Source organism: Gopherus flavomarginatus, chromosome 4 (assembly GCF_025201925.1).
Source record: "Gopherus flavomarginatus isolate rGopFla2 chromosome 4, rGopFla2.mat.asm, whole genome shotgun sequence".
Lineage (NCBI taxonomy): Eukaryota > Metazoa > Chordata > Testudines > Testudinidae > Gopherus > Gopherus flavomarginatus.
In genome coordinates, this window is record NC_066620.1 from 875264 (window position 1) to 896419 (window position 21156).

Genomic DNA, 21156 nt, shown 5'->3' on the forward strand with positions numbered 1-21156 from the left:
GCTGCAGTACTGTGTCTAGGTCTGGTTCCCGCAGTTCTCAAGGAGGATGTTGATAAACTGGAGACAGTTCAGAGAAGAGCCACGAGAACAATTAAAGCAGAAAACCTGCCTTCTAGCAATAGACTCCAGGAGCTCAAATCTATTTAGCATAACACAGAGAAGGTTGAGGGGGGAGTTGTTTGCAATCTGTAAGTACCTACGTGGGAACAAATATTTGATAATGGGCTCTTCTATCTAGCAGAGACAGGTCTGACACCATCCAGTGGCTGGAAGTTGAAGCTAGACATATTTTTACTAGACATAAAGTACGCCGTTCTAACAGCGAGGATAATTAGCCATTGGAATGACTTACAATGGATTGTGGTGGAATCTCCTTCACTGACAATTTTTAAATCAAGATGGGATGTTTCTCTAGAAGCTCTGCTCTAGGAATTATTTTGGGGCCGTTCTCTGGCCTGTGCTGTACAGGAGTTCAGACTAAATGATCACCATGGTCCCATCTCTGGATCTATAATCCATTTTTAGCAAATATTCAAATTGACACACCAGAGAGAAGGGGGAGCTACAAGATAAGGTTTCATCTCCAGTCCTTTTCCAAACTAAAGAGCCATTCAGATTTTGTAAACTGGAGTCCAGGAAACTTTAAATCATGGATTGAATGTCCCCAATAAATAAGCTATGCGAGGTTCCGGCTGCCGGGGGTGGCAGGCGAGGGGCACTTTGCGAGGTGCCGGCTGCCGGGGGCACTTTGCGAGGTGCCGGCTGCCGGGTGTATCCTGTTTGGAACTTCATCCATTGACAGTTGGGAGCCCAGGAAACGTTGAGGCCAATGCAGCTGAAGCTGAGCTGGGCAAAATTAGCAGCAATCTTCTCACTAAGCCCAGAGATGTGATTCATTGTCATTGCCGTGTTGTGGTCCAATCAAGAGCTCATTTGGTACAGATTATGATCATTATTAGGAGGTTCTTTACAACATGGTTACAGGTCTCCAAAGTTGAGAGCAACAGTCAGCCCCGTAGGCAGGTGATTTAGAAAATACAGGCTCTGGAAATCCAGAATGATGGTGACTTTTGTAAACAGCCTTTGAGCGTTGGACAGTAGAGATCAGTAGCTTTACAATAACTGCACTGCGTCTCAGGGGAACCAGTTGTAACTCTGTGATGGATGCAGAAACCTGCCAAGAGCAGCAACCCAACTGCCTAGGAGATGTCTGTCCTGCAGCTGTGTAGGGGTCCGGTGCGGGGGCTCGGCCCTTTCAGGCACGGCTGGGAGCCAGGCCACCTCGCTACAGGCTGGATCAGTTTGAAGTTGCTAGGCCCTCATGCTCTATCTCCAGAGCTCACGCAGCATGACGTGCACGTCCCATGGCAGCAGCTGCATTGTCAGCTACCTCAGGAACACTGAAAGCAGAAGGACTTGATGCCCTCCACAGACAGGCCTCCTGACCCAGGCTGGCAGGCTCATTGCTGAGCCCAGACCTGGCTCCGCCAGCAGGTGCAGCTGTTCTCCCCAGCACAGTGAGTTGTAACTGGATTATTTATCTGCAGCGATACCTCCAGCACCAGTCTAAGGAGAGAGAGGAGCCAAAGGGAGGATGGCCAGGAGAAGGATGCAGGAGAGGCAGTCAGCTCACAGGGGATCCCTCTGCCAAGGGGCTTTGGGACCTGAGTCCTGGAAAACTCCACCGTCCTAAATAACACCACCAGAGAAACAGAGTCGTGCTGAACAGCAGAGGGCTGGAGCCTCAGAACATCAGGCAGGTGTTCCTCCCACATGCAGAAGACAAGCAGGGTTGGAGTGGAGGGAGGAAGAGCTTGGGGGTAACGCACTGGACTGGGACATGGGAAAGCTGGGGTCGCTTCTTGCCTCCCTGCGTGGCCTTGGTCACGTCACTGCCCTGTGCCTCAGTTCCCTGCCCATAAACTGTGAGTGCAATAATCCTTCCTTTCTCCTCCTCTGTCTCAGCTGTGTGGATTGTAAACTCCTCATGACAGCGACTGAACAGAGCAGAGCCCCGCGGGGCCTTGCGGCCACTGCTGACATAGCAACTGCCCATCTCAAAAGACAGTGGTGTCCGTGCCAGGCACTTCACTTGCTGTGTGTCGTGCTGCAGCATCGCAAGCAGCTAAAAGCCCAATTCTCGAGGGACAGTGCTTGCCCCCAATACCACAGGCGGAAAGCACAGGGCCAGAGGATGAGGCTGGCGCATTTAGTGCTTGAGGCCTGCGGTGCTTTCCTCCCTCTCTCCACCCTCTCACGCCGTGGTGCAGCAGGGCCTGTTGCTGGCTGCATCTTCCCCACTTTGTGGTGTCGATGTTGGAAGTTTTTGAGTCCCTCTTACAAATGTCCTTGAGCCTTGGTCAGCCCAGTGGCCTGGGAGATCGTGCAAGTTTTCCAGAGTACTCCAACTCCAGGTGTGTCCTCTTGTGGGGCCATGGTGAGACCCCTGGGCCTGCTTTTCGAATGGCCTAGCTCCCGTCAACTCCAGTTGGAGCCAGGTGATGAGCTCCCCTCCCTGCTATGACCCCCCGCATCCCATCACTCTCCAAGCACCGCGGGCACTGCAGTTTGGCAGCTCTGATACACAGCCCAGGCTTGTGATGCAACAGGCCCGTGTTCAAGCAGAATGTGCGGGGGGGAGCATCAGCACCAGGCCCCATCCAGAGCAGACCTGAGCCCCCAGCACCCACTAACATGGCAGCTCACACTTCAGCTTGGCCGCCGTGCTCCTAGATGCACTATCGGACACCATAAACTCAGGAGCGTGTGTGGCCATGGCAAGGCTACGCCCTTGTGCCTGCGCTGACCTCTCCCTGGAGTGGCACTTGGATTCTCACACGACACAATGGCCAGCCATTGGTGACCACAGCTGTCAAGTTCTGAGGTCTGTGATGGTCTGGCACAGCCTGTTGTTCTGCAGTGACGTGCTGCTCCTGGCCCAGGGGAGCTGGTCTGATGTGACAGCTCCTAAGTTCTCGCTCAGGCCAGCCCTGAGCGCTGCCAGGCTGTCTAGGGTGAGCTGGTGGGGAAGTGGGTAGGGCAGAGATCGCTGCTGCAGCACTCAGCCTTTATTTGTAGCCCAGAACTCAATGTGGTGGGCACAGCGAGGCAGTCTGAGGGGTCGCGTTCCAGCAGAGAAAGGAGGCGCTGGGAGGACCTAGGGAGAAGCCAGAGGTGAGGCCGTGTTAAGCACAGGCTGCAGGAAAGCAGCACAAGGGGCTCAGAAGGAGGCACTGGCCCAAGGAAACAGCAGCGCATCTGAAGGAGCAGAACTTGCTGCTTAACACCAGGTCCCTGGCCTGGAACCGAGAGCAGTGGGTGGTCCTGGGTTCCCCTCCCAGCCCTGAGGAAGGGGTGGGGCTGAGCAGAGAGCCTCAAGGATGGCCTGAGGAATAACCTCAGAGGGGGCATAAGGATCTTTTGTGGTGGGATGTTTTGGGATTTTTAATTGTACTTTTGTTACCCCTAAATCACAACCTGGCCAAGGACCAAGTCACAAGAGGAGACAAACCATCGTGGGATCAGAACGACCATCAGCAGAGGCACTAGATGAGGAAGGCCTGCTATGCCCAGCCACAAGGAGCACCCCAGGCCTGCTATGCCCAGCCAGGGAAATGAGGCAGCAATAGGCACAGCTAGGGCCAGGATTCGTGTAGGAAAGTAGTGAGCCAGCTCCCCCACACTTCTCACGGTGCCCAGGAATCCTGTAGGTGCTGCCCCTGGCTGCACAACGCTGGCTTCTTTTGCTGACTTGCTTCGTGGCAGAACTGGGGAGTAAATCATTTTCACACGAGACGGCTGAAATCTGACAGCTGCAGGGATGGTACATTTATTCCAATCTGCGGGGGACACGGTTCCATAGCTGTCAAAACCAATCCATCAAATTCCTCTAGCAGTGCCGCTCCTGTGAGAGCTAGCGCTGAGAGTAAAGACTTGTGTCAAACCCTGAACGCAAGGAAACGCCAGTAGCATCCCAGGCAATCCAAAATTCTTGGAGCCCAAAGTCATGATGCGTACAAACACGATAGTGTGTCAAACACAGGTCAGGCTGGCAAAGCGTCGGCAGAAACACCCAGCTGACCTACCTCTCCGTGTCAGCGTGCAGGCAGCAATGATCGGAGAGGTCACTAATTATCTCCGGGACAGCATCAGACCGCAGACATCGCCCAGGAGGAACAAATTCTGTCATGTCCTGATGACTCACATTAGTATCCAATGAAATGGAAATAATTAACATCAAAGGTAGAAAGGCTTTGTGTTAAATTTCACAAGGTGGCACCCCTTAAAGAGGTCCCCTGGGATTGGAATCTGTGCTCCCTAGTCACATTGAAGAGCACACGGGGACAGCAAGAGGAGAGAGCAGATGAGCCTATCGTTCTGGCCTTGAATTCGGACCCAGGAGATCTAGGTTCAGATTGTGGCTCTGCCACAGAGTCCCTGAGAGACATTGGGCATGTCACATCACCTCTCTGGGCCTCAGTTTCCCCATCTGTAAAATGAGGATAACAATACACCATCGTACAGCACTCTGAGTCCTCCTGCTGCAGAGCACTGGGAGGTGGTTGTTTTCCCTGTGCCTCAGCCCCACATTTCCACAATGGGCTTAATGAATATTACAGGTGTCTGCCTGTCCATTGAGCCCGTAAGCTCTGCAGGGAAGTGATTGTCTCTTCCTATGAGCACCTACCACAACGAAGCCCTAGGCTCCAGCTAGGTCCATCCTGCCCAGTCTCTCCCATAGCCAGCACCAGCGGCGTCAGAGGAAGGCCTGTCAAACCCCGCAGTAGCAGGTGTGTGACATGTTATGTCTCTGTTTTAAGCCCTGAAGCATGAGGTTTAATACCCCCTCTAGGAGGGGTGGGCATGAGCACCTCTAGCACTTGTTGTAGGTGGATCTATTATAACGCTGGGTGTAGTGGGTTGTAGTTTGAGGGAACAGTAAATCTCCCTCTGCTGGATAGCTTCCCACCCCCACCTTTCCTAGCTCACAGCAGCCCCGGGCTCTGCACACATGCTGACACTGCATTTGTTCGGGGGGTGTCGGCACCAAGGCGCAGACTGCACAGCATGCAACTGGAAATCCAGGGGATAGTTTAGGTTTCCTTGAGGACGCACTCCAGCTAATGCACCCAGAAAATCAGAGAACCTGCCAAGTAACCAAATCAAAAACACAGTCCCCAAGAAAAGCAAACACTGGGAGCCTGAGCTGGCCGAGTGCTGAGTGCCTCCTGATGGAATTGGGCCTCCTCCAGAGGTGAAAGTAAGCCCGTCCGGTCCGGTGGTACCGGCAAGAGCCAGTGCGCCGGGCTGGACCGCACCAGCTTCCACGGACGGGATTGAAAAGGCTCAGAGCACCCCGCCACTGCAGGCAGCCCAGAGCCCTTTAAATCCCGGCCGCGGCTGGGATTTAAAGGGCTCAAAGCTCCCCGCGGCTGCGGGCAGCCCAGAGCCCTTTGAATCCTGGCCGCAGCTCTGGCAGCTGGGCTGGGGCCAGAATTTAAAGGGCTTGGAGCTCCCCTCAGTGGCAGGAGCTCTTGGCCCTTTAAATCCCTGCCCCAACCCCGCAAAGCTCAGGGTTCCCCTGGTGGCCAGAGCCCTGGGCCCTTTAATTTTCCCCTGAGCCCCGGGGCGCTCCCAGCCACCTTTTCAGCTGGGAGCCCCTGGTTGATTTAAAGGCCCTGGGTCTCCCAGCCACAGCTGGTGCCCCAGGGCCTTTAAATCTTGAGAGGCCATGCCTCTTCTGAATGAGGCCACGCCCCCCTCAGGACTCCGGCAGTACCGGTAAGTCATGTAAGTTACTTTCACCCCTGGCCGCCTCTCTCCCAGTGAGGTCAGCAGGAGTTGAGAGCGCTCTGCACCTCGCAACACAGTGTTTGGGATCACACCCTGTACCTGCCCAGCTGAAATTCCCATTTCCTGCTTGCAGCTTAACCATCTGATCCACAACGCACCTGTCTGCACAAACGCACCACACACGCTCTCTCCCTACTCATCTAGGAAGTATAACCAACCTCTGATTTCCCAGACAGGCTGAAACTTCTCTCCCACTAGCCACAAGAGAGAAAAGCTTGCAAGCAGCACGGAAACTATTTTAAGGGTAGTTACTCTCTGGAGCCAGTTTCCAAGGGAAGTTGTGGACTCCCCATCACTGAAGGTTTTTTAGAACAGGGCTATCTAGGTTTACTGGGTCCCACCTCAGCACAGGGGGCTGGATTTGATGGATTCTTGAGGTAGTGGGTTCTGTACACAGCAATTTAATCCCCTGATAAAAAGCACCTAAAAATCATGCTCTCCCACTGAGGATGCTCCTGTCCTGCAAAATAGGTTTTCCCTAACTTTTTATAATATTCAGAAATACTTTGTCCTTCCTGTTTAACATTATAAGCACTTCATTGGGCTGTCAAAGATACAGCACTCTTGGCAAAGCAAGCCGTGTCGGTGTAAAGCTCTGCTGATGCTGTTGCTAGAGATGTCATCCACCCTATAACCTCCTCAGCGGACGTTTGCTTTGATAATTGTATTTTATCCACGCCTGTGAGAGCTAGTCCCCTCTGGCTTACATCGCTCAGGTGATTTTCCACAACAGTTAAGTGCAAGTAAACATTAACATCTGCATTAGCTGGATTAAACATGCTCATCAGTTGGTTTGAACACTGCAGCAGCTCCTTGTGAATCACCACAAAGCGCTTTTATTCACTGCCTGTGTTGTCATGGCTGGGGTGCTTGTGCTTGTTGTCAGAGGTGTGTTGTCAGATGCTACCGGTGTGGTGCTCTGCTCTGCTCTCTCCATGTTGGTATCACTCGGCTGCGTGCGTGTATTCCCTCTGTGTGCTGCCCCAGCTCTGCGCAGATAGCTGACACAGCAGACCCGACGAGAACCCCCAATGACCACAGAGTCTAGTAAGGTACGAAGGCACGTCGGCCAGGTTTATTGCGATCTCGGACACAATTGCAGTTCCCTGTAGGTTTCTTAGCCTAATTCAGGGCATACTACGAGAACGTGCCTCTTGGCAATGGACCCGGCTCAGTCAGTGGCGGGACTTTCCACTGCCCCCTAGGCCGGACAAAGACATCGCCCCAGGGATGCATTCTTATACACAGGTACAAACAAGTTACACATCACTTCTGACGTATTGAGGTACAACCCTTCCACGTAGCAAGGTACAACCCCTCTACGTAGTAAGGTGCCGCCTCTCACCTTGTATATGTTGGTTCGATCAAAACAACTCTATCCATCATATTACCCTTATGCCCCCGTCATTGGGATGGGTCGGCCTGTTCCTTGTTATCTGTGTGGAATGTGCAAGTATGTGAATGTTCTGATCTCTACTGTTCAGTACCTTTTAGGTACATATCTTCTTGCAGCATCAGCCCTTTCCTTGCCAGCTTCTGTGAGCAGGGCCTGCCTCTGGCTCACAGCTTCACTTTGCTTTATGTTAGCAAAGTCTTGACCATTACTTTAGTTCAGGCCTCAGGCCTCATACTGGGCCTTTATCAGGGCCTTCACTTACTACATTCCCCCACTTTTTGTCTTTTTATGGGGAGGATGTTTACCCATCGTCCCGGAAAAGCATAAGGCATGGACTAAAGATAACCCAGTGGGCTAAACACTGTTATGTGGTTACCTTATTTTACCATCCATACACTCATGCCCCATCTGTCTTTTTAGTCTGCACATTCCCTCGTATGACTGAGAGACAGATTTTATTATCCAATTATTTTTTAGTCCCTTATGGTGGGCCTGGGAATGTTAGGCCCGGGACCATGACTGAGGAATGTAATATTATGATTGATCCTTAGAGACACTTTCAAATAATTAATATATATGAATTATATGATATGGCATATATTTGTAGTGTGTATGGGCATATATGTATAATATGTATGTGTACATATGACACCAACTTATATCCAAGTGTAACCATGTTTTTCCAGGCTGCTGGTGTACTGTGGCCCTTTTACTTTGGTGACATAGATAGAAACACACTTCCATTAGGGCAATTCCAGTTATCACCTCTCTCATCATTAGCAGTAGGCCAAGTGTTTTAACATACTGGGATAGGATTGTGATAGTGTGTCCCACAGTGCTATGTATATGAGAAGTAAAACAGAAATTTGGAGTAGTGATACTACCACTGAGGCCTTTATATATATATAACTATATTGTAATTAGTTACTACACAGTACTGTCCATTCATATTATAGGTTATCCTTAAGGCTGGTTGTCACCATCTGGTCAGCTTTACTGGGCAGGAAACAGAAGTGGGTAGCTTCTCTGTTCCATTGGTTGAACTGCTCTGTGATACACCAGTAGTTGATGTAGATCCAGTTGTTTCTTATGGATGCTGTCTTCCAGATAACCTACTGAATGGACAGTAACCAATTTATCAAATATTGCTGTGTTAGGATTTAATACTGGTACCCAGATACTGAACAAGATTGTTTTGACTAACATGTGCCTCAGTTAGGATGCAGTGTCACCGACCCAAATTATGACTGGTACTAACAGGCAATTTGTTTACCCAATTTATAGTTACTATGTAACTTAATTTCTTTACCAATTTGTTTTTTTCTTGCCTTCATGGTGTTTGCTGCCATTCGTTTGTTGATTTTTACCTGTGGGTTGGTTAAACAGTTTAGCAAGGTTATACACATTGTAGATGTTGTACAGCAATAATACAATACAGCAATAATACAGCAGTACAATGATAGTACAGTAGTACAGCAATAATTCAGTTGTTTTTACACAGTAATCAAGTTAAAATTAAATGACAGTTTTTCTGATCCAGCTAGTGGTTTTTATCTGATTGTTAACTTAATTGTCCATATATGGTAGATAAAGGTGTATTTGACCAGTCTTTTACTTATAAAGCACTTCATTTTTCTTTTCTTGATGCTTGGAGGTTTCTTCACTGTATACTGATATTATTTGGTGTCTTCAGGGTGTGATATTTTTTGGCATCTTTCGTCTGTGGGATGCAACTTAAACAACTTTTGTTAATTAACATAGTAAAGTTTTGTTTGTTTGTGTGTTTGTTTTCAGTAACCCAAACTTAATACACAGTTAACTTGGTTTGTTTACAAAGTGATAAGAACAACGTAATAGGGACTGAGCCTTTTATAACACAAGTTATACTTTTGCAGTTGTTGTATAGACATTCATTTTCATTTGGGGCGCATTACTACTATTTAATACTAAATGTAATGCTTAACAGCTAAAATAAATGCTCACAATCTTTCATGAGAAGGGGTATTGCTTTCCCTTGCTGAACACTTTGTTTTTAGTAACATAACTTCGACAAGCTTTTTAGAGTTAGAGTTAATTTGCTTGTGATACCAATTTTACTTTTGTTAACTGTTTAGAAGCACAAACTTTAACAATCATTGCTCCCCATGAACATAAAACAAAACAAAAGCATATAAAATTAAACCAACTATAACATTAAACCAAAATAAATGTTAAATACAGATACATGCAAATACTTTGAGGGTATTTGAGGGTATTCTTTCAAAATGCTTTGCTATGTTCGGGAGCCAAAGGTGGAAACCTGTTAAAAACGTGGAAACCTGTTGAAATTGTTTGGTTAGCTTCATGCATAAATCATTATTTTAAAACATTTTGGTTATGACAGTCTTATAACTATATTTAACAGTGCAAACAAATTTTTAGAAAGCCCAAACAAGAAATTGACATTTTATTAATATTATCTTTACCATAATGTTGAGGTTTCCCCTTACATTTTTTCTTTGAATAACAATTAAAAAAAAACTTAAAAAACAAAACTGTGATTGATAAAAGAGAATTCTTTTTGTTTGCAATTGCATTATTTGTTGAGACAGAAATATATGTACATATATTTGTAACTGAAACCTTTTTGAACTTTGCACAAAAAATTGGTGTTAATAATACTATGGTTATACCCCAACCGTGATTTTAAAATAGTGTGGTACCACATCTCATATATTTTTTTAAAGGGTATAAAGTTGACTTTTGTTGCAACAAAAAAAACAAAAATAAATTTAATTTTTTTTTAAAGTAGTCACGTGACACACACAACATAGACACAAGACACACACACAGGACAAACTTAAAATTAAAAACAAATGACGCCAGAATTCTATTCATAACTATACAGAATAACACCACCAAAAATAAAAATTAAAAAGGGTTAAACATTTGAATAAACAAGTTATTACCTTATTTAAAACTTGTAGCATGAATTTGATAAAAAATATATTAATATTTGCCAAATGTATTGTATTAATTTGGTAACAAGGAATTTTGCATTACTTTATATTTAACATTATTTTAAAACTCTGCTGTGTGGAATAAGAAAAGCCCATGTTTCAAATATTAGTTAGTGGTTAGGATTAGAAGCAGAGAGTGCATTTCTGTTGCTTGGCAACCATATCTTCAAGAAAGTTAGGAATAATTCCAGCTGTTGCATTCCTGAAGGGTTAAAATAATTAATTTACTGGATTTAAAGTTTTTACCTTGTTTTCTTTTTGTTTCTTGGGGGAAAAAGGGGGGAGGGTGAAGAGCAACCTAGATAGGTAGCGAGACCTGAGCCAAGAGAGATTAACTCTATCAAGGCATTTGAAAGTACAGGCAGCAGCAGCAGCAAGTTTAGCAAACTGAGAAAACATATAAAGGACAAAACTTAACTGGTATGTAAAAATATATGAGAAAGAAGGTTCTATTTTCAGATATGAGCGCGGAGTGTGGTTCCATGGGTCAAAGCAATTGGGAACCTGCACAGTTGGGGATTGCGCCCCTGGTTTTTATCCTGGCTCTGAGAGGAGATTGGGGGCAGTTACCTGCTCTTGTAAAACCTGAATTTGTTCCCCCAGTGTCTGTTGCTTTTGTGTGAATGCCAAATGGATAGTGGGAGTGCCCTTTTTTGCTGCAGTTAACTGTTTTTGGGCAGCTCCATGTGTTAATGCATCAATTCTAGGTGGTAACCCACTTAATTTTAGTTTTTTACTTTGAAATTCTTTTTTATTCACTCCCCTGCGATCGAGTCGCAGCTCCTATCTCCTAATGTGCTCTGTGAACTGTTCCATTTTTCCCTTCATTTGATTTACCAATTTAGTGAGAGTATTGTTTGCTACTCTTTCCTTCTGTGCACTTACTTGTCCCGTACTGACAGGCACCAGTCTAGGTTCCAGTTTAAGTTTAACTGGAACCTGGCTTTTATCATAAGGTGATGGTTGCAATGCAGTGGACCCAGTTACATGTTTTAATTTTACTAGGACCACCTCTTTCCACTTCTGTCCCCATTCTTCAGGCACAGGGTAGCTACCTGAAGCCTGCTGTTTACCACCAATATTTATAACAGGGGACGGCACATGTATTTTTTGTAGGTTCCTTACAGTTGTTTCCAGTGTTTCACTCTGTTCCTGTACTGGTTGTCTCTGGGCTGCTTGCCACCCTGCTAGGGCGGTGGGAGCATTCCAGGGCTGTGTAACTTCTTTTGATTCTTTTAACTCTTTCTTTGTTACTGTTACTTTTACTTTTTTACTTTTATTACTATTTTTCAGAGCCTCGGTTTCTACCATCGCTCTACATATGCCAGTCCTTGTTTCCCCATTCTTCAATTCATATGGACCCCCCTTACTGGCAATCCAGCGGGTCCATGAGTTATAAAACTCCATGGGGATTAAAAGGGAGGGGATCAGGGGGTTCCCTAGCTCGAGGTTTTCTGTCATGTTAGATTGCAATTCTTACAGTGGACAGCTCGCTTACTTACCAGATCAGCGGTCGGGGTCACCAGTGTTGTCAGAGGTGTGTTGTCAGATGCTACTGGTGTGGTGCTCTGCTCTGCTCTCTCCTTGTTGGTATCACTCGGCTGCATGCGTGTGTTCCCTCTGTGTGCTGCCCCAGCTCTGCGCAGATAGCTGACACAGCAGACCCGAAGAGAGCCCCCAATGACCACAGAGTCTAGTAAGGTACGAAGGCACGTCGGCCAGGTTTATTGCGATCTCGGACACAATTGCAGTTCCCTATAGGTTTCTTAGCCTAATTCAGGGCATACTATGAGAAAGTGCCTCTTGGCAATGGACCCGGCTCAGTCAGTGGCGGGACTTTCCACTGCCCCCTAGGTCGGACAAAGACATCGCCCCAGGGATGCATTCTTATACACAGGTACAAACAAGTTACACATCACTTCTGATGTATTGAGGTACAACCCTTCCACGTAGCAAGGTACAACCCCTCTACGTAGTAAGGTGCCGCCTCTCACCTTGTACATGTTGGTTCGATCAAAACAACTCTATCCATCATATCACCCTTTTGCCCCCGTCATTGGGATGGGTCGGCCTGTTCCTTGTTATCTGTGTGGAATGTGCAAGTATGTGAATGTTCTGATCTCTACTGTTCAGTACCTTTTAGGTACATATCTTCTTGCAGCATCAGCCCTTTCCTTGCCAGCTTCTGTGAGCAGGGCCTGCCTCTGGCTCACAGCTTCACTTTGCTTTATGTTAGCAAAGTCTTGACCATTACTTTAGTTCAGGCCTCAGGCCTCATACTGGGCCTTTATCAGGGCCTTCACTTACTACAGTGCTCTCTGCTGTGTAATTCAGGGCTCCTTTCTCGCACAGTTTCAGTAGGCTGCAAAGATGACACAGAGTCAAATTCTTGATGATCTTCAACAAAGTTCCCTTGTTCCTGTAACACCAGACTTTTTAAACTGTCTAATTCCCTTCCAATTTCTCATGTCTCCTTTCAACATCACGGAAGCATTCAAAGACTCCTGCAGGTTCTTCCTCATACCAAGCAATTCTTCTCTGGCCTCCACTCTTTCCGTTATCGCATCCTTCTCTTTACTGATCAAATCACTCTGAACAACTCTCATTTGCACTTCTAATTGCAGTCACACTGAGGGTCTGTCTCTAGTACAGTGTATCTGGTGAAGATGCTGTGTGCCAATGGGAGAAAGCATTAAAAAACCCACCTCTGCCAGCAGCAGAAGCTGTGGCAGTGGGGAAAGCATTCCTCTCGACATAGCGCTGTGCACACAAGCATTTATGCCAGAGATCACTTGATGGCCTGTTCTATTTATTCCCTCTGGGGCACCTGGCATTGGCCACTGTCGGCAGGCAGGACACTAGGCTGGATGGACCTTTGGTCTGACCCATTCTGGCCATTCTTATCTTCTTATAACATGTCACTCGGGGTGATTTATTCGCACCCCTGAGCGACATAAACTACAGCAGCATAATCTGTAGCATAGACAGAGCCTGATTGTTGTGAGTCTGTCGCTCTCTTTCCTTTCCCAAGTTTAAATAGGCTAACACCAGTGCTGCCTTTTCTTTCCAAAGTCTGCTGGGTCTTGTAACAGCTCTTCATATTCCCGACTTGCAGTCTGATCCTCTACTTCTTTCCCACACCCCCTCCGGAGGTAATGTACTCAGAGTGCCTTTGGCCAGTCCCTCCTGGGGCTCTCTCAGAATGTGTCTCACCCAAGTCATGTCCCTGTCGCTTTCTCAGAACCTCCTGTCCAAGTCTGTCTACAAGACACCTACATTTCCTCTGAATCGACAATTTTCTGCCACTACACTCTCCGATGCTTGAGACACAGGCGCTCTCTGTGCTTCAGATTTGTTTCTCTTTTTTTTCAGAACCAGGAACTTCCCCACATATGCATATAAACCCATTAAGCTCTCCTACTCCAAGCTACCTTTTATACTCTTTAATGAAGTGGCAAAATAAAACAAGTGTGCTACAACCTGGCTTTAAAGGTTTATTTTTGCATATTAAGCCACCCTAGAGGTAAAAGATGTCTTACTCAAAACAGAGTTTGATTTCAGAAATATGGGAAATGAATTGGTATGATAATGTTAAACTCTACCATCCTGCACATGAAAGACCATAGTACCTACCTTCGGCTGAAGTTACTCAATACGCCAATGCTCGATTTATTCTGATTTTACTAAAATTCAAATAGTTGTACTGATACGATTTTTCATACTTGACAAAAAATAAGGCCAAGCCAATGTAAGTCCAGGAAGTATTACGTTTTAAGTTTGTTTTGTTTATAATTGTGATATTATGAACAAATGGCCTACTTTTGGTGTAACTGGCTCATAAAAGAGAGGGATTATGTTGTGACTATTGGCTCTACAAAATGTACCCCTATCGTAAGCTTCAATGTAAACAGTGAGTGAAAGTTCATAAAATGTTCAATAACCTATAATTTTTGCCTACTTGGCAAAAAAATAAAAATAGGTCAAGTTGTTTGATGTTGAATGTTATAAAAAGATACAAGAAAACCAGACAAAGAAACTGGATTGGTCTAAACCAAAAAGGCAACATTAATATAATCCAAGGACTGCTGAAATTACGTTGTTAAAAACAGATGATGTACAGCCAGAAGTTAATGAAACAAAATTGGGGTGAAAGAATTGGTGGACAAAGTGATGAAGAAGATGAACTGTGCAACCCACTTTTCCCCTTTCTGGGTTTCTTAAAAAGAAACGTTGAAAAAACATCAGCTGTCTCCCTCATCTCTCATCCCACCTTGCATCCCAGCTCGTCTCAGTTCATCTCATCTTCTCTGAGCCCCACCAGAAAGAGCAGATCAGACGGAAAGCCTTTCTTCCTTTGAGGAATTTGTTTTCACCAGCGAGTGCTGAGAGTCGTCACATTGTCAAGGCATCCAGCCCCTAGCCCACCTGTGGGGATCCCTAATTACCAGCACCACAAAGGCACGTGAGTTCCTGTCTCATCCTCTCCCATTGTGGTGGTGGTTTCTGCCCCACCGTTTAATCCTCCCAGCCTATTTCGTTCTTAGCTTTTCAACAAATCCTGAAATCAATGACATTGCATTCATCCAAACCTGCATTGTCTAAGGAGAAAGGCTCCACCCAGATGACGGCCCTGACCAGACCATAACTAACCAGGGTTCAAGCAGCTTGTGTCATGGTCAACTTGCCAGTCAAAGCATCCACCAGTGATCCCATGCCCCAAAAACATCAACAAAACCTCTATTCCCCCCCATACCCTCCCCTTCTCTGTCCTGTCTCTCTTCCACCTTGGGTCTGTTTGTTCTTTAAGAACAGGATAAGTGAATGCCCTTCGGATAAAGATGGGGAGTAAAATTAACTTTTTCCGTTTTGTCAAAGAAAAGTCACTGTGAAGGTAAGAGAGACTGATACACTGACTCCAAAAGGAATGAGGCTGTGATCAGGTATGACTGTGTTTTGCATGATTACTCAGCCCCAGTTTTGTTGTAAATGCTTGTTTTAATCTCTTGTGTTCAGTCAAACTTCAGTTTGCATGAATGTTTTTGGGTGTTTGCTTTTTACTTTATATCAGGGTAGTTTTAATTCTCAGACATGGGGTTAGGAATGAAGGAACTACCAGACTCGATCAGAACAAGGTCCCTTTGGCCCAGTCTCCTGTCTCCATCAGTGGTCAGTGCCCACTGCTCCAGAGGAAGATGAAGAAATCCCATAGCAGGCAGTGGTGTGCGATATGTTTGGCACCGGCTCTGCTCCTGTAGGGTGAGGAGCACAAGAGCTGCTAGGGGTGATCCCAGGAGGCTTGCAGAGGCAATGAAGAAAAGGGGGACTGGCTGCATGGGAAACGAGGCCAAGCTGGCTGCAGTCTGTGCTGCAAGGGCCGGAAGAGAAGTTATGGTCAGGGCAAGCAGAGGCTGCCCCTGACAGAGGCCTGAGTGGCTCAGCCAGTTAGCAGGTGTGGGAAAAGACCAGAAGTTAAAGGACTGGCCCAAGGCTGTAAATGAGTCTGTGTCAGAGGAGGGAGCAGACTTCCCACCAGCTGTTCTCATGGCTGATCTGAGCTCACCAGAGCTCTTTGCCACTGTGGGCCAGCTGAGAGGGACATTCTTCTCTCGCCACTGGAGGATTTACACAGGTGATGGCACTGGGAGTTGTCTCTACAAAATTGTCTGTGTCACTAGTTGACTCTAGGGAGTGTTTCATGTTCTGCATATTGGGAATAACACGAGAGGGTTCTGTTCTTCTAAAACTAAACTGACTGGCCAGCCATGTGCACACAGACTGACTTCCAGTGCCACCTCCAATCTTCTCCATCCTGCCACCTGTGCTCCTCCCTCCAAGTTCCATGCAGGTTTCTACACATACGATGAATATGCTTCCCCTGTGAGTGAGACAACAGGACCAGTGGTAATATTTTCATAGCGTACATTTTATCACGCACACTGTTGTTTGTTTTTACTCAGTCCCATGTCAGTGTTGGCTTGTTGGTAGGGGTTTTATGGTCCATTTCCTCATAGCATGGGGTGGGGTGTCTCCGGCCAGGGAAGGGCTGAGGTAAATATGGTGCAATACAAAGTTATGTGGCTACCATAGATATGCAAAACCCAGCAATTGCATTTCTGTGTCAGAGGTAAGGGGTGTTGCCCCAAATTGTCTCTGTCCTTCTGGGCAGCACTGTTGCTTTCTAGTCACTGCAGCACTTTCTTCAGTGAGGTGCTGCCATCACCTTGGTTAGGAGGAGCAAGAACCAGCCAGTCTCTCAGCAGCTGGTGCTCTGGGCAGACACGCAGGGCATTAGCCATGTTTTCTACCTTTTACATTCCTCTGCCCTTGTGATCGTGAAACGCCTCTTGCTGAACATGAAGGCCTCCTCCTTTGTGTCGTGTCATCACTGGAAAGAAACAGCCCTGTCTCTTAGCCACTGTGACCTGCCATTGCCTTGCCCAGAATGATTGTGATTTGAATACTAGAAATTCTTGGCTCTTCCACGGTGTCAATCTGTTTGGGCTGCCTGCATTCAGCCAGGAGCACAGTCTGTCTACTTATCTCTTCGGTCAGTCTGCTGTACTCTGCATCCAGGGACGGTGCTTAGCCATGGAAAGGTGCAGTACGCAGATAACAGGTACAATAGAAAACCTCTTAGCTACCCACAGCCCAGCATGGGCTTATCTCTGTAGGCCAGAAGTGAAATGAGCCGGTTGGCATAGTCTCTCCCCAGCCTGAGCTGTTGCAGCCTGTGGCCCAGATCCCCAGCTGGTGTCCACAGGCAGAGCTGCCTGCACTGGAGTCTCAGGAGCTATGCATGACACCAGCTGAGCAGCAGGCCCTGTGTGTTTGTCTGATGCATTCCTGTGCCGTTGTCTCCTGGGATGGCGTTATCCTTTCACATCACGCATTGGTTTATTTTTCCAAGCATAAGCAGCCAACATTGTAAGAGCAATATAGCCATTGTTACACTGAGAAATTCTATGGTAGTGACAGCGTTTTGATTTGCACAGCTGGTGCTTCGCTCTAACGTGAATTGTCAGCACCTTGGAGTGGGACAGAGTTGACCTGCGGTCTATTCCCAGCTCTGCCGCTGGCAAGTCACTTCCCTATGCAAGGCCTCAGTTTCCCCATCTGGAAAAACATAAAATCCTTTATAAAATGCTTTGAGAGCTACCAACAGAAAGTGCTAGATGAGAGCCAGGTATTGCTAGTGGCCTGGTGCAGTGCATTGGAATAGGTCGGGCTTTCATTTTACTTCACTGTAAATGGCATTTCTCTGCCTTGAAGTTCACTGGCAGCAGATCTCACTGTCATACAATTGGATTATTATTTATATTGCAATAGCACCTAGAGACCCCAAGCAAGGTCAGGGCCCCTTTATCTGTAAAAATAGGTAACGAGAGACATTCCCAGCCTGAACAGAAAAGAATGAGAGGGAAAGTGACAGAGCAGCTAGAGCTGGGACTAGAGTTCTGCTCTTCATGGTCTCAAGCCAGTGTATGGCTACTGATTCCCGTGATCTAATTGTGCTGCTGACTCTCCATGGCGCTGAGACAGATACGGGCGGCTGGAGGAAGGGTTTTAGTTCGTTTTTTCCCCAAGAGGATGGGGGGAGAGCACGTGTATAGGAATGCAATTTTAGAATTTGGTCGTCTAAAATTTCTGGAACTGACCTCAGTTGCCAAGACTTATTAACAGTGAACCAGTAGCCTTCTGCGAGGGAACAGAGGGGCAAAGTGATCATTATAAATGTGTTAGCTTGAGGCAGCCGGAAGGGGTCATAGGAATTCTGCAGATAAGCCAGAAGAGAGCAGACCTGCTATACAGGAGGTTAAACTATCCACAAATGAAATGGAGTTGGGAGTACAACTTCTCGCCAACCAAGGGACAAGGCATCGCAGTGCTCAAAGGAAATACGAGCTCCTTAGAGCACTCACTGGTAGCAGTGCCTGGATTGTAACTCTCCAGGGCAGTCACCTCTGAGGTTGACCCTTGGGGCCTGAGTCAAACCCAGTGAAATCACTGGGCCTCGCTCCATCAAGCTCAGTGGGCTTTTGGATGCAGCTTTTGGTCTCTGGCCAAAGGTGACTTTTTCCGGCACATTTGAGCACAATCTCTATGACAGGTTTTGTCTGAGAAAAAGGTGAAGGGGAAAGAGCGCTCAGTGGTTAGAGCATTGGCCTGCTAAACCCAGGGCTGTGAGTTCAGTCCTTGAGGGGACCACTTAGGGATCTGGGTCAAAATCAGTACTTGGTCCTGCTAGTGAAGGCAGGGGGCTGGACTCGATGACCCTTCAGGGTCCCTTCCAGTTCTAGGAGATAGATCACATTTTTCACATGGCAAAAAAACATTAAACTCAAGGTACTTTTCAGGGTATCTAAAAAACAGATTTTACACTTAAAATGTTCTATGTCTGTACTGTGTATAGAATACAGGCCTTGGGCCACTAGAAGGAAATTAGTTGTGGGAAAGGGAAGTTTTGAGCATTTGGGGCCATGACCTGGTGCATTTGGAGTAGAAAACTGTTAACTTTTGTGACAAAAAAAAAATCTCAAATCTGGATGCAGCAAGGGTTCATTTTCATCCACTTTACTGAACTGTGAAATAGGAGTGTTCGATTCAGCATTATATTTTTAACTTATTGGATTTAAGAACATGACAAAAGATAGGCAGAGTTTTCTAGTTTTAACCTCAGCTTTATGGTATTTAACATCCACCACTCGTCATGTCACCTCTGTTTTTATCCTTGCCTTCAAGCTGCTAATGGAGCAGTATTTTTAATCCCGTTGGAATAACGCTATAGAAATAAGGTATCACCACACAAATGGTTTGCAAAAGAAAGCAAGCAAGGACGCAGCAGTCTTGCAAAGTCATGATGTCCCTATCATTAGTGGTTTTCTCTGAAACTATCCCAAATCTGAGACTGTATTTAGATTTTTATATTATTTTTTACCTGCGGTCACTGGTCTTCAGCTGAAGTAACCAAAAAGAGCATTTATTTAAAAAGCACTTTTTCCTCCAAAAATGAAACGGTAAAACTTCAACTCCTTTGAAGGGTATAATTAAATAATTAATAGTTAGAGCTAATCCTTGAGGTTTCACTCAGTCCTTTTGCTAAATCTGTATTTCACATGACTGCTACGACCTAGGCACAATCTTCATCCCTTCCATGTATTTCTATGAGGTGCCCACAAGAGGGGGCTTCTGAGACGGTTATAAACATAACCAGACAATGAATTAAAAAGCCACGTTGGGCTCTGCAGTGACCCAAAGGGTCCTGCTGGCATCGGGGAAGTGGGACGAGCATGCCGAGACCACAGCTGGAAGGCCAAGGGCAGGCTCTTGTGCATTTTGGGAAACCAAAAGGTTTCCTCTTTCTGTTCCAACTAGGCCATGCGTCACCAGATCAACGCTCTGAAACAACTCTGGCTATGTGTTCACCAAACAGTGCTGCAGGACTCTGGTGCTCCTCCCCAGGCAGGCTGCTGAGGGCCAGGGCAGAAGAAACACCTAGAAGGGCCCTGACACACAACAAATGCCTCCTGGGACCCTCGCATCCCCATGCCTTCCAGTGGGCAATACCACGGTTTTAACCCAGTGCGTGAAAAATATCATAGGCCCAGATACATCCCTGTGCATGTTAATAAGTGTCTCTGGGCATTCCGAGTAATACTCCCCCCCCCCCGCAATGCAACGTGTGCCCCACTGTACCTAGCAGTCCTATGCACTCCAGAGAACACTTAACCCTTGTGACATTGCACTCCATATGTTATATAAAAATATAAGTGTGGATTGATAATGTAACTGGAATATGCTTCATACAGAAGGTCTCTTGTAAGGTGTCATTACAAGGCTTATGATCTACTGAGTGTGTTCATCCTATTTGTATGTATGTATCATTCTTGAGGCTAAAACTTGAAATATGAAGTATAACTCTGAGATCCTATTATAAATATGCAAAGTGTGGGCCATTGATGGTGGTTTAGAATCTTGAGGCTCCAATTGTCTAGAACAATTGACTGTACATGGCTCTGCTTACCTGCAAGTCTCCACTGCACAGGTGCGGGCCATTCCTGGAGGAATGAAAGGGGGCTCGTAGGACATGTGATCATGTCACCTGAACTGGAATCCATCTTTAACCTGGTTCTTTTCCATTTAGAAGGCAGGGTGGGAATCCAGAGAGAGACAAAGGACTCCCGCCTTGTGCCAAGGAACAGAACAAAGGGGTCCCAGTCATGTGGAATCCCTTGCTTTTCACCTAAGATCCTGCTGGAACTAAAAAGGTCTGTACCAGGGGAAAGGATTGGGCACAGACTAGGAAGGAGACTAGTCTGTGAAAGAAGCTTTTTGGAACATCTCTGAGGGTGAGATTGACCTGTAATTGGTTTCTTAATGTATTAGGCTTAGACTTGCGTGTTTTGCTTTATTTTGCTTGGTGACTTACTTTGTTCTGTCTGTTGTTACATGAAACCACTTAAATCCTTCTTTTTATACTTAATAAACTCACATCTGTTTATTAATTAACCCTGAGTAAGTGATTAATACCTGGGGGGAGCAAACAGCTGTGCATATCTCTCTATCACAGTTATAGAGGGCAGACAATTTATGAGTTTACCCTGTGTATGCTTTATACAGAGTAAAACAGATTGATTTAGGGTTTGGATCCCATTGGGAACTGGGTGTCTGGGTGCTGGAGACAGGCACACTTGCTAAGTCATTTTCAGTTAAGTCTGCAGCTTTGTGGGGGACGTGGTTCAGACCCTGGGTCTGTGTTGCAGCAGGCTTGTGTGTCTGGCTCAACATGGTAGGGTTCTGGAGTCCAAAACTGGCAGAGAAAATGGGCTCAGAGGTAGTCCCAGCACATCAGGTGACAGTCCCAAGGGAGTGTCTGTGACCAAACCCATCACACCCCTGCAATGCAACATG

General features: G+C 46.4%; 1 protein-coding gene across 1 annotated transcript in view; it reads left to right on the forward strand.

Moving 5' to 3' along the window:
• Positions 1-20655, forward strand: part of MRPS5 (mitochondrial ribosomal protein S5) — a 128966-nt gene extending 108311 nt beyond the window's left edge. The window contains exon 11 of the mRNA XM_050951470.1: positions 20390-20655. Coding sequence (XP_050807427.1) covers positions 20390-20509 — 120 coding nt within the window. The 3' untranslated portion in view covers positions 20510-20655. The remainder of the gene's footprint in view (positions 1-20389) is intronic.
• Positions 20656-21156: the final 501 nt, after the last annotated feature.